Genomic DNA, 24,948 nt, shown 5'->3' on the forward strand with positions numbered 1-24,948 from the left:
TAAATTAAAGGCACATTAACCCATAAACGCATACCTCGGGTCATTACCCTCCTCCTCCTCATTAATTTTTTAAAGTTAGACATCAACCTTCTCAGTATTCCTCAATCAATCTACTTTAAACAATATTACAAGAAAAAAAATAATTCAATTATAACTGAATGCCTGTTTTTCCACTAGTTTTTGGTCAAAATTGTATAGGGTCACTAACGACCCGAGGTGTGTAAGAGTGTACGTATATTTTTTCCTGCACTATGATAAATGAATCTATAATGACGAAATAGGTGCAATTCAGCTTTATTCCACAAGGTGGAATGATACGCAATGATGAAGTGCCGTTACACTGCAGGCAGGAAACTTAACAATAATCGGCAAAACTTGAAATATCTCAGTGATTTACTGCAGAGAGCAAGAACTGAACACAGTCAGATATTAGAGTCACTGAAGACGGATCTGTCAGAGAAGAAGCTGTCAGAGAGTGAAATATTGATTTAGAAGATGTTGAACATGAGTTTGGAGAATATGCGTGAGATGGCGAATATGAGCAGAAGCTGAACGTTTTATTTTTCCATGTTCCATTTGTAACAAGATAAAGCAGACTGTGAAGTAGTAAAACTTTTTACATACTGAATTTCATCCATTCCAGCTGTCAAAAATCCCCTTTTCATTTAGTGTATTCCCCTTTTCACAAGTTTTAAAGTGCCCCTATTATGGATTTTTTTAATGTAGTGTGTAACAGTTCTAAGTGAATGAAAACATCCTGCAAAGTTTTAAATCTGAAAGTGCACTGTATATTGTCTTTCAAAAGTAAGAGTTGACTCTGAGTCAATAAAGCAAGCCGTTTTGTTGTGACGTCAAGACGAAACATTAGCATATTGCCTGTCCACTTATTGCACGCTTAGACACCAGGGGAAAATACTGCAGCAGATACTGGATAGCATCCTGTCGTGAAGACACTGTGATCTACAATGTGTTTATTGTGTTTCATATTGTGTAGGTAATTGTTATTGTTTAGGCTTACTGGCTATATCGTGTAATTACTTATTGAAATACATACATAATGCTGTAATGCATCCTGGGAGCCATGAGTTTTATACTGTGGTGGCTTAGTAGGGTTGAAGCCAAACTCTTCAGGACATCAACTCTCTAGGACCAACTTGCCTACCCCTGACTTAGAGGTACAAAAATGTACCCTTAAGGGTACCACCCTAGTGATGGCCACTTGTAGTTTAAAAGGGACAATTTTGTACTCTTTTTTAAGAGTGTACTGTTATGCACTACACACAATGTATAGTAGAAATTGTATAAGTAATTATAAAAAGACTGTTTTCATAAATAAAATCATCTTAGGCCAATAAGATTGACAGCTGATGAACTAAATTCTTAAATAAATTATGGTAATCCTTAAAGTAATCCTTTTCCAAACTAGTTGAATGAACTATTTACAAATGTATAGTCTTTTCTGATGTTCTACTCTTTACTGTATTTCCATATTTTGACCATTTCCCAGATTTAGGAGGTATGGTGTCTCTCACACTGCCACCATGTCCGATTAAAAATGTAATGGATGCGGTCGGGCAAATGCAGAGTTAACTCTAGTGGAAATGAACCCCAAACTAATGAAATTAATTTTAAATAAAAAAAGAATATATATAAAAATAAACATTTCAAGATATTTATGTGCCATACAATGTTAGGATTTTAGATTCATAAACTCAAGCATATGTATGCATAGTTTATATAATTAGACGATTATGAAAATGATAACATTCTTGGATAATTTTCATGTGGAAAACATGATTTCTTAAAGGTCCACTGAAGTTCTCTGGAACGCGCCGCATTATTCAATGTGTTGACGTGATTTCCCCTGAAACGGCTTCGGCTGTTAGCAGCTCCTCCCCTTTTTTTGAAACAGCCAATAGCGTTTCGTTAATATGCAGTTTGACTAGAGCGCAAGAGCGGACCTTCTCTCTCTGTTTGGTAAAGCCAGTTTCCTCTAACACTGTTTACCATCATAATCTCCTCCATATCGCGTTGAAATGCAGCATTCTGTGCAGAATTCAAATGGGTCGATATTAGGGCTGGGATAAACGATCTTTTTTAAACGATTAATGTAGCGATTATTTTTTCGATGCATCGATTAATCTAACGATTAATTTTTCCTGTCCGATTCGGTTACGATTCGATTACCGATTATCTCCCCATTAATTGCCTAATAGCAATTTATACATGTTGATTTAATTATCTGAATGAAAAAATGAATTCCTTAACATTGCAATATATGTTTATTGCTCTTAAAATTCCAAAGTAAGACTATACAAGAGCAATGCATTCAATAAAACCTTGAAAACATAAAGTAGGCTACACACACACACACACACACACACACACACACACACACACACACACACACACACACACACACACACACACACACACACACACACACACACACACAAATAAATAAGTATTAACCTACAACAAAGAAACATATTATACGATTTTTCTATGTATGCAACTCAGCCTACAGGCTATGCCCATCGATTAAATATCAACAAGTTGGCTAATCAAATCCAGGGACACTGCAAGCGTGAGCGTGAGAGTGTTTTTGTTTCGGCTCCCATGTTAACAGGTTCTGCACACTGACTGTGACGCGCGGAAAACGCGTGCATGCTAGAAATAGAAGAGCGCCTATTTTTCACGCGTGTTGGGAGCGTCTCCAGGCAAAATAGAATAGGAAAAGATGTTTATATATCATTTTGACACGAATACATATTATTAAATTACATTTTCATGTTTGAAAGTCTGTAGGTTTACATAAATGCAGATATAGGCTTAATTTTAATAATAAAAAACGTCAATTATCGATTTTGAAATATTGCAACTGTCAATACAGAACGAAATATTCTGTAGCCTATTTTGCCGTCAATACCATGGATATGTGGCTACTCCCGACGTTTTCTTTGCTGTATCAGTAGGCTATTTCTGTTTAACATTAGGAATAGGGCTTCCCTCCGCATCAATAGCAGCAGCAGCGCCGCGTCAGACACGCTTCAAGTGTGCAAAGGCAGAGAAAACGTCACGCAGCCCCGTGGCTGACCCGCAACAGAAACGCCACGCGCATCCGCGGCATGACAGTGAAAAATGTTACATGTAGAGTGCATTACGGGCGCCAATACTCCGTTTAAAACCAGAATAGTCCTGGGATGAAACTGCTCACTTAGAGGATGGATACCCTCGGTCACATCAGCGCGATTAGACAGTGAACATTTTAAATTTAAAACAGCTTATTATGTAGGTAACGTAGCCAATGTGTCCGATGCTTTCACTTGATACACACGTTTGTTTTTGTGATTAAAATACATCAAATATTACCAAAACATCTGTCTTCCTGTGTGCAGAAATTTGTTTATGTAGCCGTGACAACAAAACGCGTGCGCGCATGCCTGTGATGCTCCGTGCGCACCGCGCGCCAACCCCATAGACTGTGGCCAACCCGCAAGCCTTGCACTTCTGAAAGTCTGAGGAGCCACTCGTGTTGCTAACATAGATATACATAATAAATAATATACTTAATTACATAATATACTTTATTATGTACATCTATGGTTGTTACTACTCTCCGGCGCCGCCATCTTTATTTTGAGTCTGACGAATCAACGCGCATATTTTGCGTCGACGTATTTTTTGCGTCGACGTCATCGATGACGTCGACGCGTTGTCCCAGCCCTAGTCGATATGTTTGTTGTCTGCGCGACTCGCGCATATGATCCGCTGCGCTCTCGTGTCTGTAGTCTAAATTTAGACCAGAGCCATTGGGGTGTGTGCGCTGCTTCGGTGCGTGAAACTAACGTGAAAACAGACTTTATCCGCCTCAAATGAAAGCATATTTACACTGAATCGTTTCCTATCACATATATAGTGTGCTGTGTGCCTTTCACCATGTAGAAATTATTAAATGTGTGTTAACAACTGACCGATTTCAGCCGCAGCTTCAGCAGATTCTAGAGCGGATTCTGATTGGACAGAAGATTTGACGAGAAAGTCTGCGATGATGTCACCAAACTCTGAGATTTGTTTTAGCGGAAGTGGGAGACTGTAAATTTTGAATGCTTATATCTCCTAAATGCAAATTTTGTCATAGTTTTGGAGCATACCAGCTTATTCATAACTTTAAGGCTAACACAGTCATACTAAAAGCTAAACAACTTCAATTTTGATTTCAGTGGACCTTTAATGTCTAGTCACCTATCAGGGCCATTTTATGATTAATTGAAATACATTTCTTACATACAGTTCCTTTAATGCTCACACTGCTGAGACTGCTCTTTCCTAATTAAATAATAGTACAAGACCACATGAAAAATATCTCCACTTTTTTATCCACCCATTCCAACCTGCCTGCACACTCTTCTTCACCTTTTTTTCCACACTCCCCATGGCTCTGGACTGTCACTGCACTAGCCATTATTTGTAATGGAAAGGAGACAAACATAGGAATGTTATTCAAGCATTAATTAAAATTTAAAGAGCGAAAGGTTTGAATTTGCATGGTGGTAACATACTCAAGTTTTTATTGTACATTTTTTTACTATCCCGTTATTTTGGCTTGAAATTTCATTTCTTGGAGATATGAACTGAATTTAGAAATGCTTTTGAAATTAAAATCTTTGCATTTAATAAACAAAATACATTTTTGAAATAAAAATGGAGACAGCATTTGGAGTGGAATAAATGCTAAATAATCCGTTCCCTGAATCCACAGTATTTGTTGTTTTTTGAGTGTACACAAATAAAAGTAAACAGTTTATAGTTTATTATGTCTTGCCCAAATCAAAAATGATGGCGTATTGGTGTGGGAGTTGTTTAAAATGTCATAAAGGGAAAAAAATCCAGCAGAAATAGCCTATTTACTGTAGTTTCATAATTAGGCTATGTTTAAATATTAGCCTATGATACTATTATTTAATTTTATATATGAAAAGTGAGCACAACCTTCTAAGCACAGTGTTGTAGTACTTGAGAACGGTCTTGGTCTGGAGACCGGTCTTAAGATAATTTTTTTTAAGGTCTTGGTCTTGTCTCGGTAACCACTGCATTTCTCCTCTGTCTCGTCTCGGTCTCGAACTTCGAGGACTCGGGATTTTATCTCAAGACCAGTCATGATCACAACTGCAAGGATATCACTAAATTGCCGGTGCATTGTCTGATTTAACAACATTGATGTGATTAAAACTTATAATGCAATCAATAACTTCTCTGTAATGTGATTTCTATTGTTACTGTGCTGCCGGGTTCAAAAGCAATGCAGCATTGTCTCAAAAATGCCCAAAATTGATATAAATGGCCAAAACATTCTAAGGTGTAGTTTTTAAAAAATAACTTAGAATATAATGAAGCAATATCACAAGAGCAATAGAGCTTTTTTTTATGAATATAAGCGTGATTGCAAATGATACTGATTCAAACAATAAGTTTATATTAAATTACACATTTTAAACTGTCTTCGCTAATTTCGGCAATGTTTCATTATTAAATGAATCAGCTGCTTTGAACAAATCGGTTGAATAAATGATTCTGTGAATATTAAAATGTTTTATTGTTAAAATAATCTTAATATTATTTATGAAAGTGTAATTGTACCATTTTAGATGCAACTTCTGTGCCATATGAATTTTATTGTCAGTGACTGGTATCAGCGCTATAGTGTCTTGCTATTCTAATTGCATTTATTAATTAAATATAAGTAATTCCTCAGATAGTAGAGATGGATCTTTTAGATGAATTTAAGGAGCGCTGCTCTGGTCTTTGTCCTGACTTGGTCTCACCCTGCCATGGTCTTGGTCTTGTCTTGGTCTCAACCCCACAAAGTCTTGTCTTGGTCTCGGCACACGCTGGTCTTGGTCTCGACTTGTCTCAGTTTAGGTGGTCTTGACTACAACTCTACCGCACACTATGTTGTTTAAAGAGAAAAATATGTTGTTTTAACGACATAAGCAGGGCTTGACATTAACTTATTTGCTCACCAGCCACCGTGGCTAGTGGTTTTCCAAAGTTACTAGCCACTCAGCATTTTCACTGGCCACAATTTTGCAGTTTGGAAATTACATTTTATATGATTAAAGTTGACTTTGGCATGCCTAAATTACTTGATTTTGAGTCATTTTACATGATTTTGAAGAAATCCCTTTCAAACTTTCACATGCAGAGTGAGATAGCCTACTCTACGTTAAATTAAGCGTCACTACACTGAAGCTAACCCCCCTATAGGAAATGTAGCAAGCTAAGCTACAGCAACTTGGCAAAAGTAGTTTTTTATATCTAAGCTAGTTATTATTTATTTAATTTTACATTGAACCAACTTCATTCCAATCAACGCTATCTCTGTGATCAATAAAATTCGATAGACAAAAAAAACAGATAGACATGCATACTTTTTCAGTTCGGCTATTCAAAAATTGTCTAAATCGATTTGGTAACAAAAACATGTGATCCATAATATTAACAAAACCAGGTGTCAAGAGTGTGTGTATGCTCATCTGTAGCCTATGTGTATGATATGTGTTTGCATTTATGCTCAATTTAGACTTGGGCACTTTAGCAGGAAACCAAGTTAATTTACAACTCAACTCAGATCAGCTCAAAGTAAGCTACAGTAGCAAAAGAATTAAGACCTGCTCCAAATAGTACCAACATGGCAAAAAACAAAACGTGCCTGTGTGTGTGTGTGTGTGTGTGTGTGTGTGTGTGTGTGTGTGTGTGTGTGTGTGTGTGTGTGTGTGTTTGTGTTTGTGTGTGTGTGTTCTCCATGGAAAAGTTTCATTCACTCATATCAAGAGGTGGCCAGGCTGGACCCAGATTCTTTTAATAAGAGGTGTTTATTCAAGAGACACAATAGATTCTTTTAAAACTTGAAGACGATTTCTCTTTTGTCACCGCGCGGATGAAAGTGAAGTATATCCGCGACTTGGCAGTTGGTTTCCAATTTGAGCTTGATCTTCAGAAATTTAGCGATGCTACTGCCCAACACTGACAAGTACAACTGATTGTGCGTGTGACAGAGCTTCTGCACGCTTTTGTTGTCATTCAGCGCGATTCCGCCTATCCCGCCTATCCCGCCTTCACTTACTGCAAGCTGATCGATAAAGAATTGTAAGACAATTTTAATTTTGTGATACGACGGTCTTCGCATTTCATTTGGCTGTAGGTTGAAATTATATTCAACCCGCCAAAGTGGCTAGTGGGAGTGGCTGCCATACCCGCCACAGCTTAAATCTACCCGCATTTGGTGGGTTGGCGGGTGTTAATGTCAAGCCCTAGACATAAGATCTTGTTATATCTTTTAGCTATTTACGATAAAAGATTTTGTTAAAACGACATAATATCTCCGGAAAACCATTAGGTATGCCCACCACTGTTTATAAATGCAGAGTCTGAAGCTGATCATGTATGCATGCGTGCGTTTAAGCAGTCCTCCTATTGAACCCTGTGGTGAGGGGGCGAGGGGTTGAGGTTCAGCTCCAGATACCTGCCCCCTCCCTCCCACTGAGCTTTATAAAACACATATCTCTGGCCCTGCTTCTTCAGTCTCGTCCCAGACCAGCTACATCAACAGGTAAGCAGCCCGACCTCAGACTCTATAGAGTAACTCAGGATAGGCTTTTGTAAAGAAACATCTGGACCGTTTGGACTGTTTGCAGAACAACAAATGTGACTGAATTGTATTTTTTTTATTTATAGATCACTGACAATACATGTTTTGTATTGATTTTTGTGGTTAAAAGTACCAAAAGTAATTGTTTTGGTTTGAAGACTAATGACAAATAATGATAAATGATGGTAGTCTGATAGGCTGACATATATTGTAATGTAAACCTGAGTGGTCTGAGTAGATTGCATATTCTGCAAAAGTTGTATTATTAATCTAGAACAATCACAGTACTAAAAGGTTTAATAACATTAGAATGAATTATGCTAAATCGTGTCTACTCTTTCTTAAGTTAAAAATCTCAGACCTATGAGACCGTCATTGTGAGCTGCTTTAACTATATTACCAATATCTGATGTTTGTTTGTTTGTTTTTGACCCAGATCCACGATGAGGTTCGTAGCCCTTGCCCTCACTGTTTTGCTGGCAGGTATATAAACCAATTGCTTCTTTCAAAAAATTGTTTTCCTTAATCAGGAATTTTGTTAAGAAAATTAGTTTAAAAAAGGACATAAAAAAAGGATTTTACTAGTTTATGCCAGTGGGTTAAGAAATAAACCATTTTAAAACCTTAAAATCTCGCACAATTTTGCTTTTCAAATACTATTCCTTTGTTTCAAACTCAAGCTTATAAAGTGACATTTCCTTTGTCCAGGTTGCCAGGCCCATTTCCTGCAATATGAAGCTCCATCACAGCTGAATCAAGTAAATGTTTTTGCAGATCAGCTGAAACATTTCACACACAAGGTCCTCACTCACTTCGATAATACAGAGTTTGAAGATTACAAGTAAGAAACCACAAAATCTTTTTAATTCTAGATAAATTCTTCTATAACAACAATGAATTTATTTACCAGTGTTAGCATGGTTTTAATGTTAAAGTCAAATTAAAACAACCCATTTATTTTCTGTAATATGTAATTTTCTACAAAAGTGTACCTTTTAAGGTACAAGTAGCCGTCACTGGGGTGGTACCCTTAAGACAGGGATATTCAGATCTTGCCCTGGAGGGCCAATGCGCTGCAGAGAGTGGGTGTGCTTGATCCAACACTGATCAAGCACACTCACCTTGGATTTTCTAATGATCTTGAACTTTAAATGTATGACCAATCACACAATACTTCTTAGACACCCACAAGAAAAAAAATCTGCTCAGGCGATGTGACGAGAACAAGCTGCGACCAAGGCTGGAGAACAAAATGACCTAAAACTTTTTTCTCTGTTCTTGCGGAGTATGTTGCAGCCTTTGAGCACATTTAATAACAAAATGTGCCTCCTGGGCAAGATTTGAATAGCCTTGCCTTAAGAGTACATTTTTGTCTGTCATGGCAAATTCTAAGTCTCAATTGTCTTCAATATGTCAAAGAAAGTCTCACTGAGTCGAAGTTCCAGGTCTAAGGAAGGTAAAATGTATTGTATGAACAACAAAGTGAAACGCCAGTTGAACATCTGACCATCTCATTCTTAGCTCACATTTTTATACAGTTCTAACTCATGATTTCATTGCAGGTGCATTACTCCCCACACTCAACTGCCACAGTTGCTCCATTCATAAACTTATCTATCCTTCTTCGTAATGGCGGCCGACTGCCACTTGTTTTTCTTTCTCTTCCAATAGGCATCATTATATTGATCTTTCTTGAGTCACCTCATAGTTTTTCCACAATTATATACAAGCACCATTTTTTCTATAATCTTCCTTTGTTGGCCCTTCTTTTATTTGACTTTTTTTTTTTTTTTTGATGCATAGTCTAAGTCTACTAAAAATAAATGAATTTCCTCTATACGTCCTAGAGAGTTGATGTCTTGCAGAGTTTAGATCCAATCAATCTAAGCCACCACAGTATAAAATCCATGGCTCCCAGCATGCATTGCAGCATTAAGTATGTTACCATTGTTGAGATTTATATGCTGATTCTTGATATCTGTATGCATCTCAATTTCCCCTTAGAATAGGTTTAAACATCAAATTTCAGAACATCTCATCTGGCAAGACAATTATTTATAAATAATATTAGTCAGTGATGAGTTTAGGCAAACATTTATCTTTATGACAATTTTTGTTTATGGCTTCTTTTTATTTGAACAAATGTGTTTTGTTAAATCTGTAACATAAAACTACAATCTCACATAATAAGTCAAGAGTCAAACTACCCAACTAAAGGAAATACTGATCACCATAATGGTGACCAAACATTTTTAATAAAACATCAACATCTAAAACTGTTAATTCTCAATAAGAGCTTCTATAGATGTCTTTGAGGGTTGGAGCTAAACTCTGCAGGACAGCGGCTCACTAGGCATGAACTTGCCTACTCCTACTCTAAGTAGAGGAAAATAATAATATAATTGTGCCCTAAGGACCAATAATGTACCTTTTAAAGGTAGTTATATGTTTTGTTCCAAGGAACAAAATTGTTTCTCAAATGTACTTTTTTTCTGAGATTGTGTCATAATTAATGCCATTAATATGTCCGAACAGAATTGAGGCTACCTTACATTTTAAAGAACGTCATATAAATGTTTCCATTAAAAACCAACCTAAACCCCCATTCTGTTTAGGGAATTCCTGGGCCAGTCTGTGGACAGCCTCCATGGCTACTTTCAGGCCCGCTTTGAACTCATCACTCTACTTGTTAATGTTGTGCTGGAAAACAACGCTCCCATGCTGAAGAAATGGACCAAGGACATCGAGGACCTCCGCAAGGACCTCGAGCCCAAGCGTGAGGAGCTCAGGCAGGTTCTGGAGAAACACTTTGAGGAGTACAGAGATGAGCTAAAACTTTTCCACGAGGAGTACTTAGTCATGCAGCATAGGCACAATGAAGAACTTAGATCCAACCTGGATCCAATGGTCAAGAGCGTGAAGGAAAAAATTGGAATCATCTGGGAAGAGACCAAGTCCAAACTGATGCCCATCGTGAAGCCTCTACATGAAAAGTTGACGCAGGAAGTGAAGATCAACCTGAAGCGCTACATGGAATATAAGGATAGGATGGAGGGGCTAGTCCTGGAGTTTCGTCAGAGGGCACGATCTGGAAGACTGTGGAAAATGTTGAATGACTTGAACGAGCGTTTGAACTATCGTTTCAAGGCTATTTTTGAGGCTTTCCTAGATTTTTTTAGAATCGAATAAACCGACCATTTTTAACACCACCTTCACTTCCTGCTATCAAGTACACCTCGACCCATCATCTGGATGGCTTCTAACATTTAGATTTAGAGTAATAACAAAAAAAAAAATGTTATCTTGTAAAAACATATGTATGACAATCCTTTCAACCATGTGTTGTGGTTGAATAGTATGGGGTCAAAGGTCAAGTACACTACACTAAATATCATTATTTACATTCTTGTGCCCTGTTCCAGGAATAATATGATTAAATCATGTATAAAATGCCAATATCCTGTTAATCACAACATCATCCTGCAGAGTACACAGATGTCTTTTCTAGAGGAAGTCCAAGCTACAATTTTGAAAAAGTGTAACCTGAAGAAAGAAAATGTTCAGAATGACGTAAAATAATTGTGTAAAAGAAAAGTACTCAGAATGGTTAAAGTCTCAAAGTCAAACCTTTATTTGTCAAATATGCAATAACAGCAAACAGTGGCGACAAAATGTGTTTTTGTATTAAAGGGATAGTTCATCCAAAAATGAAAATGTGATGTTTATCTGCTTACCCCGAGTGCATCAAAAATGTAGGTGTGTTTGTTTCTTCAGTAGAACACAAACCATTGCAGTCTGCCAGTCATAATGCATGTGAATAGATAACAACTCTATGAGAGTAAAAAAAAAACATACTTAGACAACATGCACAAAAACCCTGCTGCTTGTGATGACACATTGATGTCTTAAGACACAAACCGATAACAGTATTTATGTGTTTTGTTTTATTTAACTCATATCAGATGAATCTCATAGTGTTCCCATTCGCTATTACTTCTGTCTGGTAAGGTGAAACAGGCACGATTTTATATATATATATATATATATATATATATATATATATATATAGAGCTTAGATAAAGTGCTCAGAATTGTTAAAAGTCTCAAAGTCAAACCTTTATTTGTCAAATGTGTAATGACAGCAAACAGTGGCATATGTTGACAACGAAATGTGTTTTTGTATTAATACTAAAAAACAAATCTCTTTTTTTTGGAAAAAAGAGAGAGAAAATAAGAAGTCCCTTATGTAAAGGAACAGATGTTAAGACCAAACTGAAAAAAATGTGCCTCATGGGACAAAGTCTAAATTGACTGCATGAAAAGAAATACAAAATGGTCATTTAATATTGAGAAGGGAAGAGGGCCTCCCTCGTAAATGTTTTTTTAACCATTGAACCCTGTGGTGAGGGGGCGAGGGGTTGAGGTTCAGCTCCAGATACCTGCCCCCTCCCTTCCACTGAGCTTTATAAAACACATATCTCTGGCCCTGCTTCTTCAGTCTCGTCCCAGACCAACTACATCAACAGGTAAGCAGCCCGACCTCAGACTCTATAGAGTAACTCAGGATAGGCTTTTGTCAGGAAACATCTGGACTGTATGGACTGTTTGCAGAACAACAAATGTGACTGAATTGTATTTTTTTATATATAGATAATTGACAGAACATGTTATGTATTGATTTATATGGTTAACAATACCAAAAGTAATTGTTTTGATTTGAAGACTAATGACGAATAATGATAAATGATGGTAGTCTGATAGGCTCACGTATATTGCAATGTAAACCTGAGTGGTCTGAGTAGGTTGTCTTGTCAATCTAGAACAATCACAGTACTAACAGCTCTGCAGCAAATTCGAATAATTATGATGTATGCAAATTTGGACCCAAATGTGGGTCGCAGAACTGAAGTGGTTATGAACATTAGAATGAATTATGCTGAATAATGTCCACTCTCTCTTTGGTTAAAAATCTCAAACCTATTCATCCATTGTGAGCTACTTAAAGGGGGGGTGAAACACTCAGTTTCAGTCAGTGTCATGTCAATCTTGAGTACCTATAGAGTAGCATTGCATCCTGCATATCTCCGAAAAGTCTTTATTTTTTTATAATTATATAAGAAAGATGCGCTGTTCCGAGTCTTTCCGAGAAAAGCCGAGCGGGTGGGGGCGTATCGTGTGAGCGGAGCTAAATAATGACGTTTGCGCGCTGCTGCTATTGTGTTGAGTCGAGTGCGTCGTAAAGCTGTGTCATCCCTAACAGCGGGAAAAAACTTTATTCAAAATAAAAATATGGCTTTTAATCAGATACAGCCATACATCTATGATCCGGAATCAGACCCAGAGGCTGCAGTTGAACAGGAGCAGCAGCAAAAACGACTAGAGCAGGACGTCTCTATGTGGTACAAGTTATACACTAACTATATAATATGCTTAGCGGCTTGTGTTATTTACATATTTATACTTGAATTATATCGTCGTATTTTTGTCTTTGAAGGTGTACATGTGGGAAGTGCAGTTGTGCACGTGTGTGTGTGTGTTTACGCGTGGTTTGTGTAGACGTTAGTAAGCGGACTGGTTTTGCACGGCAGGCTAAGTTAGTGTTTACATAGAAAGACATGGAATAGTAGCACATTTGAATGAAGAAGCGTGCTTATTTAGTTCAACATATTTCCCCACTCTTTGTGTATTGTTGTTTGGAGTGCTTTTACAATACACAAACATAAAGTTACACATATAGTGGCCAGCTAAACAAATGTACACGCACTACACATCGCATGCTCCATTGATCAATTAACTATACGTGATCATGTTTGGGCTACTTGATGAGCATAGGCAAAAACACAGACATTTGAATCAGTCTTACTCACAGCCTGCGGTTCTAACGTTGGGACCTTTATCGTTGGGACTGCTCCATCCTTCAGCATTAGGCGATCGGGAAAATCCGGCGTCGAGCTGGGCCTTGTTTATGAAACAGTCGGCACCGAAATGCAGCGAACAGATATAAACATTCGCGCAACTCAGTTGCTGATCCGGAAAAGCAAATTGCATCCACTGTTGCCTTAACGCGGGGTTTTTGGGGAATCTGTTGCAGGACTGTCTTGGTCTGGCAACCAAAAACGCACTTTTTTGGTGACATTGTAATTGTGCACATCACCTGTGCAGCAGCCTACGAGCCAGCGCTTTGATGGGCGTAGCCTGTTACTTTCGCTCTCTCCCTCTCTCTCTCTCACGCTCTTCCGGTAGAATTGTCCGTACGGCCCATACAAGGAAATTCCGCCCCCATTAACGTCAAAGGGGACGCATGATCGCAAAAAACTTGCCGAAACTTATGACTAACCGGAAGTAGTATTTTTGACAAAGAAATACTCCCATCAAACGTCCACCTTAACTTTTGAAACTTTGTCCATGTTTAGTATGGGATTCCATGTCTTTAACAGTGTAAAAAGATCAGTATGCATGAAACAGCATTTCACCCCCCCCTTTAAATATATCTGTTACTAAAAGGTAAAGTAATGCAGGACTAATTCATATTCCTACATTTATACTTCAGCTACTAATATTAACTAATATAGAAACAAGTTTATGGGATCAGATTCCCGCCTTTTGTATTGCAGTCACGCATAAAAAAATAAGCGTGAATCAAATTTTAAAAAACACGTGAAAATATAATGCACAAAACGTCTCGGTTACGTATGTAACCCTCGTTCCCGGAAGGAGGGAACGGAGACGTATGTTGGATTTTGACCAACGAATTGGGATCTGACTTTAGAGACCAATCCTACAGCCAATGCAATTTGACATGCGATCCACGCTAGATCAGCGCTTTTTCGATCAGCCGACTAGTGACTTGGACTACTAGCGGAAGCACAGCGCTTGGCGACGGGACCTCCTTTGGGGAACGAGGGTTACATACGTAACCGAGACGTACGTCGGACTTTGACTGACGAATTGGGATTCCTTTTGAAAACGCCAGGAAGCTGGCCCTTCCAGCGTCCTGCTTGAGCGCACTGTACCGTCTAGTATGGTACGGACGTCAGGGCTCCAAGCAGGGAGGACAGTCACTGCTGTTTCTGCAAGACCCACTCAGTATGACTATTGGATAACGCTGGGAAAACGTCGCTGTTTTGGGAGATGGAACGCTGCGGAGCCACGGCACATGGAGGGCATGGTGGTGGAATACACATAAGGACTAACTTGACGGGGTAGTGCAACATATGGCAGTCTCTGGGGTGGTTCCAACCTAATAGTATGGGGGAAAGAACACGCTCAGAGACGACAGAGCGGGCTCTGTCCAGGGAAAGACATGGGGCTCCGGTTGGGGAGTGGTAGGAACCTTGGGCACGTAAGACTAACGTGACGCATTTCCTGTGAGCACCACTTAATGAACAGGTTCCACTTCAGAGCATAGATGCGCCTCGTAGAAGGGGCTCTAGCTGAAGAGATGGTATCTACGACTGCTTGTGGTAGTCCATCTGGAATCTCTGTGTCCCATCCAGGGACCAGACATGAAGATTCCAGAGGTCTGGACGTGGGTGCCATAGAGTGCCCTGTCCCTGAGAAAGAAGGTCCTTCCTCAGGGGAATGGGCCAAGGAGGGGCTGTCGCGAGGAGAGTAAGTTTGATTTGCGTTTGGTCTTCGCACACAGGTGCATCGCAACCGACTGCTTCGACTGGAGGGATCCCCTCGTAGCCCTTAGCCGTACCACCATCGAGGGTAAGCTCCGGGTCAGACTCGGGCAATGCTGTCACACCCGAAGGGGGCAATGCAGCTTTATCCTCAAAGCCCATTAGCTCATCCCCCGATGCAGCGACCAACATCTCATCGTCCGCCGTAGCCCCAAAAGTGATGACTGGCGCTCCACGCGGGAGGTCAGCGCGCCCGAGGGGCCATCTGACCCGTTGGGTTTGCCCTGACCATCACTCTCAGGTCCCCACCATGGTCATCAGCCAAAGTAGCAGCCCTCTGCTTTGCAGCTGGAGGACCGCTAGATCGGGATGCGCAATGGTGCCCCACCTCTCTTGAGGTACTGGAGTCTGGACCGTAGCACTGCGATGGTCATATTCCCGCAGTGGGAACATGACTCATCCACGAAGGCAGCCTCAGCGTGCTGAATGCCCAGACACGTGAGACAACGAACGTGCCCGACCGCACCCAGAAACACACGGTTTGAATGACATCTTGAAAAAGACGCAGGGTCAAACTGTGTTGCTCTTTTGTAAATGGAAACTGCTCTTTTCGCGTGCTGAAGCACTTAGGGAGATGACCGCAGCTGCACAATGTCCGTTCAGTGCAAGCTGTGTGAGCTCTCAATGTATATATCTCAATGCCCAGCGAACCAATAAGCTCTTTATTGTTTGGGGAAAACGCCCACCGAACCAACAAGCTCTTTTAGTTTCACTTTCACGTAAGAGGAGCATACATTCAGATGTATTCCTGAGTAGAGCACTGTCCAAAGTCATTGTAGTACAATGAAAGTAGACATAAGAGCAGCATGTATTCCGGTTTTTAGATGGATGACAGCTGATTGTTAAGTAGTCTGATGGCTTGAAGATAGAAGCTGTTGTTAAGTCTGGTTGTCCGTGAACGGATGGATCGGAAACATCTGCCAGATGGCAGTGTGGCAAACAGGTGATGAGCAGGGTGAGTGCGGTCCTTGATGATGCTGCAAGCCTTTCTCAAGCAGCGAGTTTGATAGTTTTCCTGTATGCCTGGGAGTTCATGTCCAACGATGAGCTCTGCTGTTCTCACCACTCGCTGAAGAGCTTTGCGGTCCAAAGAAGAGCAGTTGCCGTGCCATACAGTGATGCAGCTGGTCAGAATGCTCTCTATAGTGCAGCGGTAGAAGTTTGACATGATGTTAGAGGAGATGCCAAACCTCTTCAGTCTCCGCAGGAAGTAGAGACGCTGACGGGCTGTTCTCACTATGGTCTCTGAGTGTAGGCTCCAGGAAAGATCCTCAGAGATGTGAATGCCAAGGAACTTGTAGCTCTTAACTGTCTCTACTATCTCTCCATTGATATGAAGGGGAACATGACCCTCTCGCTGTGACTTCCTTTAATCCACAATTATCTCCTTAGTCTTGCTAATGTTTAGAGAGAGATTGTTATCAGCACACCATGTAGTGAGTGCATTAACCTCATCTCTGTAGGATGTCTCATCGCCATTAGTGATGAGTCCTAGAATATTTGTATCATCAGCAAATTTGATGATGATGTTGGAGCTATGCTTAGCATACAGGATGTCCGGTCTTCCGGTCAGGATGTCCAGGACCCAGTTACATAAGTGACTGTTGAGACCCAGATTTTTCAGTTTGGCTATAAGTTTGGTAGGGATGATGGTGTTAAATGCAGAGCTGTAATCAACAAACAGCATCCGCACATAGGTATCTCTTCCCTCCAAGTGTTCTAGTGCAGGGTGTATGGCCATTGCAATGGCGTCATCCATGGATCTGTTAGAACGGTAAGCAAATTGTAATGGGTCCAAGGTGTCAGGCAGAGAGGAGCAGATGTGGGATTTGACTAGCCGTTCAAAGCACTTCATGATGACTGATGTCAGTGCTACAGGGCGGTAGTTGTTGGGCTTTCTGGGATGGTCCTCAAATGGTTCAGATCATTCTTAGAAGAGAGATGTTATTATGTGAGTATAGGTGTCCATAAGTCTGAGTGGACATCCATGACATGTGGCGTCCCACAAGGGTCAATTCTTGCACCACTCCTGTTTAACCTGAATATGCTGCCACTGAGCCAAATAATGAAAAGTAACAATATTGCTTACCACAGCTATGCTGACGACACCCAGCTCTACTTAGCACTATCACCTAATGACTACAGCTCCATTGACTCCCTGTGCAAATGCATTGATGAAGTTAACAACTGGATGTGCCAAAACTATCTTCAGTTAAACAAAGACAAAACTGAAATCACTACATTTGGAAACAAAGATGAAATTCTCAAGGTGAACGCATATCTTGAGGCTAAAGGCCTGATAACAAAAAATCAAGTCAGGAATCTTGGAGTGATTTTGGAGTCAGACCTGAGTTTCAGTAGTCATGTCAAAGCAGCTTACTATCTAAATCAGCTTACTATCATCTGAAAAATATTGCAAGAATTAGATGTTTTGTCTCCAGGCAAGACTTAGAGAAACTTGTTAATGCTTTCATCACCAGTAGGGTGGACTATTGTAATGGCCTTCTCACCGGCCTTTCCAAAAAGACCATTAGACAGCTGCAACTCATCCAGAACGCTGCTGCCAGGATTGTGAGTAGAACCAGAAAATATGACCATATCACACCAGTCCTCAGGTCTTTACACTGGCTTCCAGTTACATTTAGAATCGATTTTAAAGTACTATTACTTGTTTGTAAATCACTCAATGACCTAGGACCTAAATACATCGCAGATATGCTGATTAAATACAAACCCAACAGATCACTCAGATCAGCAGGATCAAAACAGCGAGAAATACCAAGAGTTGACTCAAAGCAAGGAGAGTCTGCCTTTAGCTATTATGCCAGCCGCAGGTGGAACCAGCTTCCTGAACAGATCAGATGTGCTCCAACAGTAGCCACATTCAAATCCAGACTCAAAACACATCTGTTTAGATGTGCATTTACTGAATGAGCAATGAGCACTGTACGTCCGACTGATCACACCTTATCTATGCATCATTTTTTTTTTTTTTTTTTTAGTTTACCTTTGTTCTTTTCTTTGGTTATTGTTATTTTATTATTTTTAATTCTCTTTACATTGTGTTCTTTTTCTTATGCATTTTTATCCCTATTTTAATTCCTTTCTATGTTAAGCACTTTGAATTGCCATTGTGTATGAAATATGCTATATAAATAAACTTGCCTTGCCTTGCCTTGCATACAAAAAATTTAAGTAAGAGCAGAAAACATGATTTTGTGTGCAATTCAGATAATTTTGAATTTGTGATTCAGTTTTGAGCAATATAATTTTAAACTTGTTTAAAGCTTATTTTAAGCTTATTATTTTTATTTCTGTGACCGCGTTGTTTGTGATTCTGATTAACTTTGCATAGATTTTTCAGTTTCCTTTCAAAAGGGAACGAGACGCTGCGTCAGCTGACGCTACGGGGAACGCCTTCAGCGTGACAGGTGTCTGAAATCGCTATCAAATCACAATCCTACTGACCGTCGGCAGCTGGTGATGTCATCACTGTGCGACCAGGAAGTATAAAAGGGCACCTTGCCAACATGACAACATCCTTTCGTCTTCAGGGACTGTTTTGTCTGGTTCGCTGGAAAGTCTAAAATGAAGTGCACACGTAAAGTGAAGGGAGCGTACAGGAAGTGCGCTGATCCGTGTCCCAGGTTTCTCACGCCTGAGGACACACACACCCTTTGAGTACTCTGCCTGGGGGAAGAGCACACGCGGGAGGTTCTCAAGGGGGCTTCCTGCGCAAACTGCGAGCGTTTCCCGTTAAGGACGCTCCGCTCTCGCCTGGCCTTCTTCTCGAGGGAAGAAGAGCCAGCATCTGGGAGCGGTCCCGCTCACGCTGAGGCGGAGCGGCGCCGTCTGTCCTGGGGCTCCCAGATGGACCTGGCTCATCGTCTGGAGAGTACAGTTCTCGCGGACGATCAGCCAGGTCACGAGAGCAGGCTGAAGGAGGAGGAGTCGGATGGAGACTCCTCCTCGTCGTCAGCCCATGCTCTTCCGGTCGACCAGAGGATGGCTGTGGATGAGGAGGAAAATGAAGCTGAGGCTGAATCCTCCCAGCCATCCTGCCCTGTGTATGGGGAGCTGTTAGATGTGATGGGACGCGCGGTGCTGAGACTTCAGCTGCCGTGGCAGAGAGCCAGGGAAGAGGCCGCACGCCCTGACAGATTGGGCGATCGGTTTCTCCCCGACCATAGCTGCCCAGCTCCCGGGAGCCTTCCATTCCTCCCCGACCTTCACGAGCAGGTCGTGGGGGCATGGAAGAAACCCTACTCGGCGCGAATCCATCGGCATCAGCGTTTTAACTTCTCTGATGTTGAGGGATTGGCCGAGGCAGGGTATGTGTCGATGCCGCCCATCGACGAGATGTTCGCGAACTATCTCACGTCCGGGCGGCCATCGACACTAAGAGCTCCAGCCCTGCCGTCGAAACCATTAAAGACGACTTCGCGTCTGAGCGGCAGGGCATACACGTCGGCGGGTCAGGCGGCGGCGGCCTTGCACACAATGGCGGTGTTACAGGCCTATCAAGCTGATCTGCTGAGGGACCTCGATCAGGGGGAGGGCCTACACCCTGATGCGATGGATGAGTTGCGCCGCACCACAGATCTCTCTCTCCGGGCGGCCAAACACACAGCAGTCGCCATCGAACGGTCGATGGCGGCTATGGTCGCCACGGAGAGGCATCTGTGGCTGAACCTGGCGGACATCGGGGGGAAAGAAAAGGCTTTTCTCCTCGATGCCCCGGTCTCGCCCTCTGAGCTTTTTGGCACCTCCGTCGAGGCGGTGGTGGGAAGGTTCAGAGAGGCGAGGGCGCGCTCAGTGGCATATAGAACGTGTATTCCGCTGAGGTCCGGGGCGGCGCCCAGGCAGGAGGGTGTCCCTTGCCCTTCGAGATACGAGGATCGTCGATTGGGCCAACGCAGCAGCGTGGCCTCTCGGGCGCCCCCTCCGTGGAGAAGTAGGACGCAGAAGAGGTGGGACACCCGCAACAGGAGGAGGGACATCGGGGAGAAGAGCCGCTTCCAGCGCCGGAAGCGAGGTGGTGAGTCTCCGCCCCCGAGGGCGCGGAAGTGATGTAAATGTGTCCCCTCCTTTGTTTTTCTGTTGTGTTTCTTTCACAGCGGGTGAGTCCCCTTTTAGGGCAAACATTCTTCTTTTAATGCCGTATGTTTGGACTCTATGCTTCCCTGAGGGATATTTTGTCTACAAAAGATGAAGAAAAGTGTAACAGTTGGAGAAGTGGGCCTGTAGTTCCCCGGTAAAGGTGGCTAGAACGATGTTTGTATAAACACAGTGTGTTTATGTAGGCTGTATGCTAGTGTAGCAACAGTAGTTTATAAGGCTGTTTCTCTTCTGGATATGTGTAATATGAGCAGTTGAGGCCACCGCACATGCCGCGGGCATGTAGCGGTGATATAAACTGACGTATGTTCTCCTGGCGAACTTTTTTAGCTGTAGCCACCTCTGGGTAGCGTTGGCACCTCTGCTAGTGAAATACCTAGATGAATTTGTGAGGTTAGGCTAGCGCATGAACTGCAGTAAGGTCTGTCCCAGTCCTTTTTAGGGCCGTTGTTTGTGGGATTATCAGACCGATGCTAGAGCATCAAGTTGGCCTAGGCTGTTGATGGGATGACGGTGGCTTGGTTGCCCCGGGCTCCTGTCGGTATTCCCGCAGGAGTTTGGTATCCCTACCCGGCCTCCGGCCAATGCCCACCCCCCTTCTGCATTTGGGGGTTGTTATTAATGCAAAAAGGTGTATAGCAGAATGAATCGCGACTCAGCCAGTGGTCGTGGGGACGGGGTAGGCGTCTCTTCGCTGGTGCGCAGTCAGACTGGTTTTGCTAGCCCCGCCCCCCAGAGCTAGTGAGGCCGCCACTTCTGGGCGGCCCCCCAGCTTGGTTCAGGAAATGGCCGGTTATGTGTGTTCAATATCTTTCACTTTTGCTCTATGTCTTCTGCTTCACCTTTTTAGGCTCGGGTCGAGCTGTACTTCGCAACCATGTGAAGGCATCGGTTGGTAGGATGCTCCCCTGGAGTCGAAACACTGTCACGGCTGACGCCCTTGCGCGGACGGCGGACCGCTGGACGACCAGACAGCCGCCCTGGAGGCAGGTGGCGTAAGTTGTACTCCCCTCGATTTTAGAGGGTTCAAGGCGTTTTATGCTGAGTGCACTGCTGTGGGCATTGTGTTTTAGGTCCACGCTGGTAGGTGCTGCCTGAGAGACTGCGCCGTCGCAGAAGGCTGCTATGGGCCGCTGAGGCGGACCGACTATAGAAGGCTGGCTGGCGGGAGAGGCCAGCCGAGGCAGTCCGGGCAGTTAACTCTGGGTCAGGTGGCAGGCCTCAGTAGGCCTCCCTGCGGGTGAGTCGGCTGCAGCAGAAACCTCGTCATAAGTAGGCCCCTAAGGCCTCCCGGGGGATGAGTCCCCAGGTAGTGACTGGATACCCAGTCCTCATCAGCCAGCAGACAGCCACTGTCAGCCCGACTTTAAGGGCTCGCTGAGTTTCAGCACGCCACACATGGCGTCCCCTGAGGGGGTGACCTAGGGTTCCGACCATTGGTTGACAGGATCTGGGCCGCTTCAGGCCGTCCTATGGTCGTTTCCCGGCCCTGCGGGGTTTTCGGTGGGATTTGCCATCGGATAAGCACCGTCTGTCACCAATCTAATAGGGAACTGCCATTCGGCAATAGGCCTCTCCAGGCCGCCCTAAAAAGACCGGACTGTACGTAGGCATCAAACAGGCCTCCCTGGAGGCGAGCCCCGGGAACACAACAGCTCCCGACAGTTTGCACGTTGGATGGCAGGAAGTAGGCCGCTCTAGGCCGCCTGAGGGTGAGCCCCCGAGCTGGGACGCTTGCTAGGCCAGTGTATTATGCTGTCAGGCCTTTTTGGACCTTTTTGGGAAAGGATTCCCGGACCAAAGGTCTCGGTGACAAGCTAGCCATTAGCATGGGTGGCTTCTGGCGTTATAGCCTCATGAGCCCCCTGAGGAACCAGTAAAGCCACCTTCCTGCGGCTCTTAACAGCTAAAAGCTAACAGCTAACACTAACGGTGCCGGGTGGAGGCTCCTCATGGCCTCCCTGGAGGGGAAACGGTTCCCTGGAGCGGGAACGTATAACTGGCTTTGGGCTGACAGCTAGCGGCTTCCCGCCGGTGGGTCCCGGCCTGGGCCGGTATAACTCAAGGGCGGGCTCATGCCCTAGCACAATGAGACTCCGTTTCTGCTGCGCAGTCCCTTTAGGACAGGGACTGGCTAGCCTACAGCATGGGTTACCTACCAAGCTGGCTTAAGAGCTCCATTTGAGGGTCGATTGAGGGTCGTCTGCGAGCTTACGGCCGCTTGAGTCTGATCAGATGGGCAGGCCCCCTTCGGGGCCTCCCGGGTAGATCAGTCCATAGGCCTTTTTTAGGCCTCCTGAGCACCCCTGTAATAAATGTGTTCTGTAGATCCTAGGATCGAGCAGAAGAGACTCCCCTCAATAGCAAAGGTAAGAAGCACTAAGCTGAGTACTGCTCTCCAGGATTCCCATCTCCGAGTTCCGGTCTGAGGAGGACATTGCCATTTTGCAGTCCCTCAGTCTGGATGCTCATGAATAAGAGCAATGTCCGGAGGCTCTGTTTTGACAGACAGGGTTGGCCAAGCTGGGGTGTCCCACAGAAGTGATGCCAGGTGAGGCCTCCCTGGTGGCGTTCGGTGAAGGTTTTCCCGAATAAAGTGATGGGCTGGGGCGCCCTCGGGTCCCCTAGCCACATTCCCTTAAGGGACTCCTTCCTTCGAAGTAGTAGGTCCCAGGCCCTCGAGCAAGCCGAGAGTAGGAAACCTCAGTTAAAACTTGTTTAGGTTCTCTCTTAGGCATGTAGCTTGGGCTATGACCGTAGGGAATGATGTAACTGGCAGCCTGTGTGGCTAGAGGGGGAGTGGTTCAGACTTCCTGCGAACACTCGTCCAGGCAGTTCTCACTGCCAGTAAGGGGCGTGCACTCCCCTCAGCATGGCGGCGTGGGCATATCGTTCCCCGTAGCGTCAGCTGACGCAGCGCGAGTTCCCTTTCGAAAGGGAACGTCCCCGGTTACGTATGTAACCTTAGTTCCCTGAGAACAGGGAACGAGACGCTGCGTCACATGGCCATGCTTCAAGGTGTGCCTGCCCACAGTCCCTTCAGACGAAGCGGATATTGTCATGTTGGCACGGTGCCCTTTTATACTTCCTGGTCGCACGGTGATGACATCACCAGCTGCCGACGGTCAGTAGGATTGTGATTTGATAGTGATTTCAGACACCTGTCACGCTGAAGGCGTTCCCTGTAGCGTCAGCTGACGCAGCGTCTCGTTCCCTGTTCTCAGGGAACTAAGGTTACATATGTAACCGGGGACGTTTTGTGCATTATATTTCACATGTGTTTTTAATTTTTTAAATTTTGATTCATGCTTATTATTTTTTTAATGTGTGACTGCAATACAAAAGGCGGGAATCTGATCCCATACAAGTTTAACAGAAAGTTTAATCAGTAAGTAATTTCAAATTTAGGATTTAGTTCCTTATTAGGTAACCAATAATTACTGAAGGAGGCATCACTCAGAACTAGGTAACTAAGACAAATTATAATAATCACAACATTAACGTGTCTGAAGTGTGAGCAATTGTGTTTTTGACTCTTAAAAGGATAGTTCACCCAAAAATGAAAATGTGATGTTAATCTGCTTACGGATTCAAGATGTAGGTGTGTTTGTTTCTTCAGTAGAACACAAATGAAGATTTTAAACTCCAACCATTGCCATTAATGCATGTCAATGGAGTTTTTTCTATGAGAGCCATTATGAGAGACAAAAACACATACATACGAATCCATATTAAACCCTGTGGCTTGTGAGGATACATTGATGTCTTAAAACACGAAACAATTGGTTTCTCTGAGAAAACTGGCACGTTCATAGATGTGTACGTGTACATAGATGCCTCATTCGACTGATCCGCGCCATCCACGCAGGCACTAATGAGGCATCTATATATATATTATTATATGGCAACGGTTGGAGTTTAAAATCTTCATTTGTGTTCTACTGAAGAAACAAACACACCTACATCTTGAATGCCCTGGTGGGAAGCAGATAAACATCACATTTTAATTTTTGGGTGAACTATCCCTTTAACTTAGTCAAGTGTTACTCAAGTGTTACCTAGTCATGCTGCAGGAACTATATTAGTGATCTGGATTGTTATTTTAAAGTGACAAAATATGTTTGTTTTTTTACTTTAAAATAATGTTCGAGATCACTAGTAGTCCTTGAAGAGTGACTAGGGTAACACTTTAGTAATTAGTGATGCCTTTTATGACTTTATTCAAAATAAAAAAGATGATTAATTAAATCCCATACACACAATAATGTGGTTTATATTTTGTCAGTTAGTTACTAGTAATTATTAATAAGGCTAATCTCATAAAGTAATTATTGATTGCTTAATAAAGAACTATCTCCTAAATTCGATATTACTTACTGTTTAGTTCATTTTCTTTCCAAATGAGTTAATAGTAGCAGCTGAGCTGAATTAGTCCTGCGTTACTTCCTGTATAGTTATTTTTTAATGACGCACCATTTAACTAAAGTGTTACCT

General features: G+C 42.7%; 1 protein-coding gene across 3 annotated transcripts in view; it reads left to right on the forward strand.

Moving 5' to 3' along the window:
• Positions 1-7,509: 7,509 nt before the first annotated feature.
• LOC137084065 (apolipoprotein A-I-2-like) overlaps positions 7,510-24,948 on the forward strand; it is a 46,502-nt gene continuing 29,063 nt past the window's right edge. The window contains exons 1-4 of one of the 3 annotated variants that reach the window (XM_067450000.1): positions 7,510-7,612; positions 8,088-8,134; positions 8,360-8,492; positions 10,267-11,365. In XM_067450000.1, coding sequence (XP_067306101.1) covers positions 8,095-8,134; positions 8,360-8,492; positions 10,267-10,840 — 747 coding nt within the window. In that variant the 5' untranslated portion in view covers positions 7,510-7,612; positions 8,088-8,094 and the 3' untranslated portion in view covers positions 10,841-11,365. Of the gene's footprint in view, positions 7,613-8,087; positions 8,135-8,359; positions 8,493-10,266; positions 11,366-12,074; positions 12,178-24,948 lie in introns of those variants that run through there. The other 2 variants (XM_067449998.1, XM_067449999.1) reach the window with 2 other exon arrangements.

This window comes from Pseudorasbora parva, chromosome 8 (genome assembly GCF_024679245.1).
Source record: "Pseudorasbora parva isolate DD20220531a chromosome 8, ASM2467924v1, whole genome shotgun sequence".
In the NCBI taxonomy this organism is placed as follows: domain Eukaryota; kingdom Metazoa; phylum Chordata; class Actinopteri; order Cypriniformes; family Gobionidae; genus Pseudorasbora; species Pseudorasbora parva.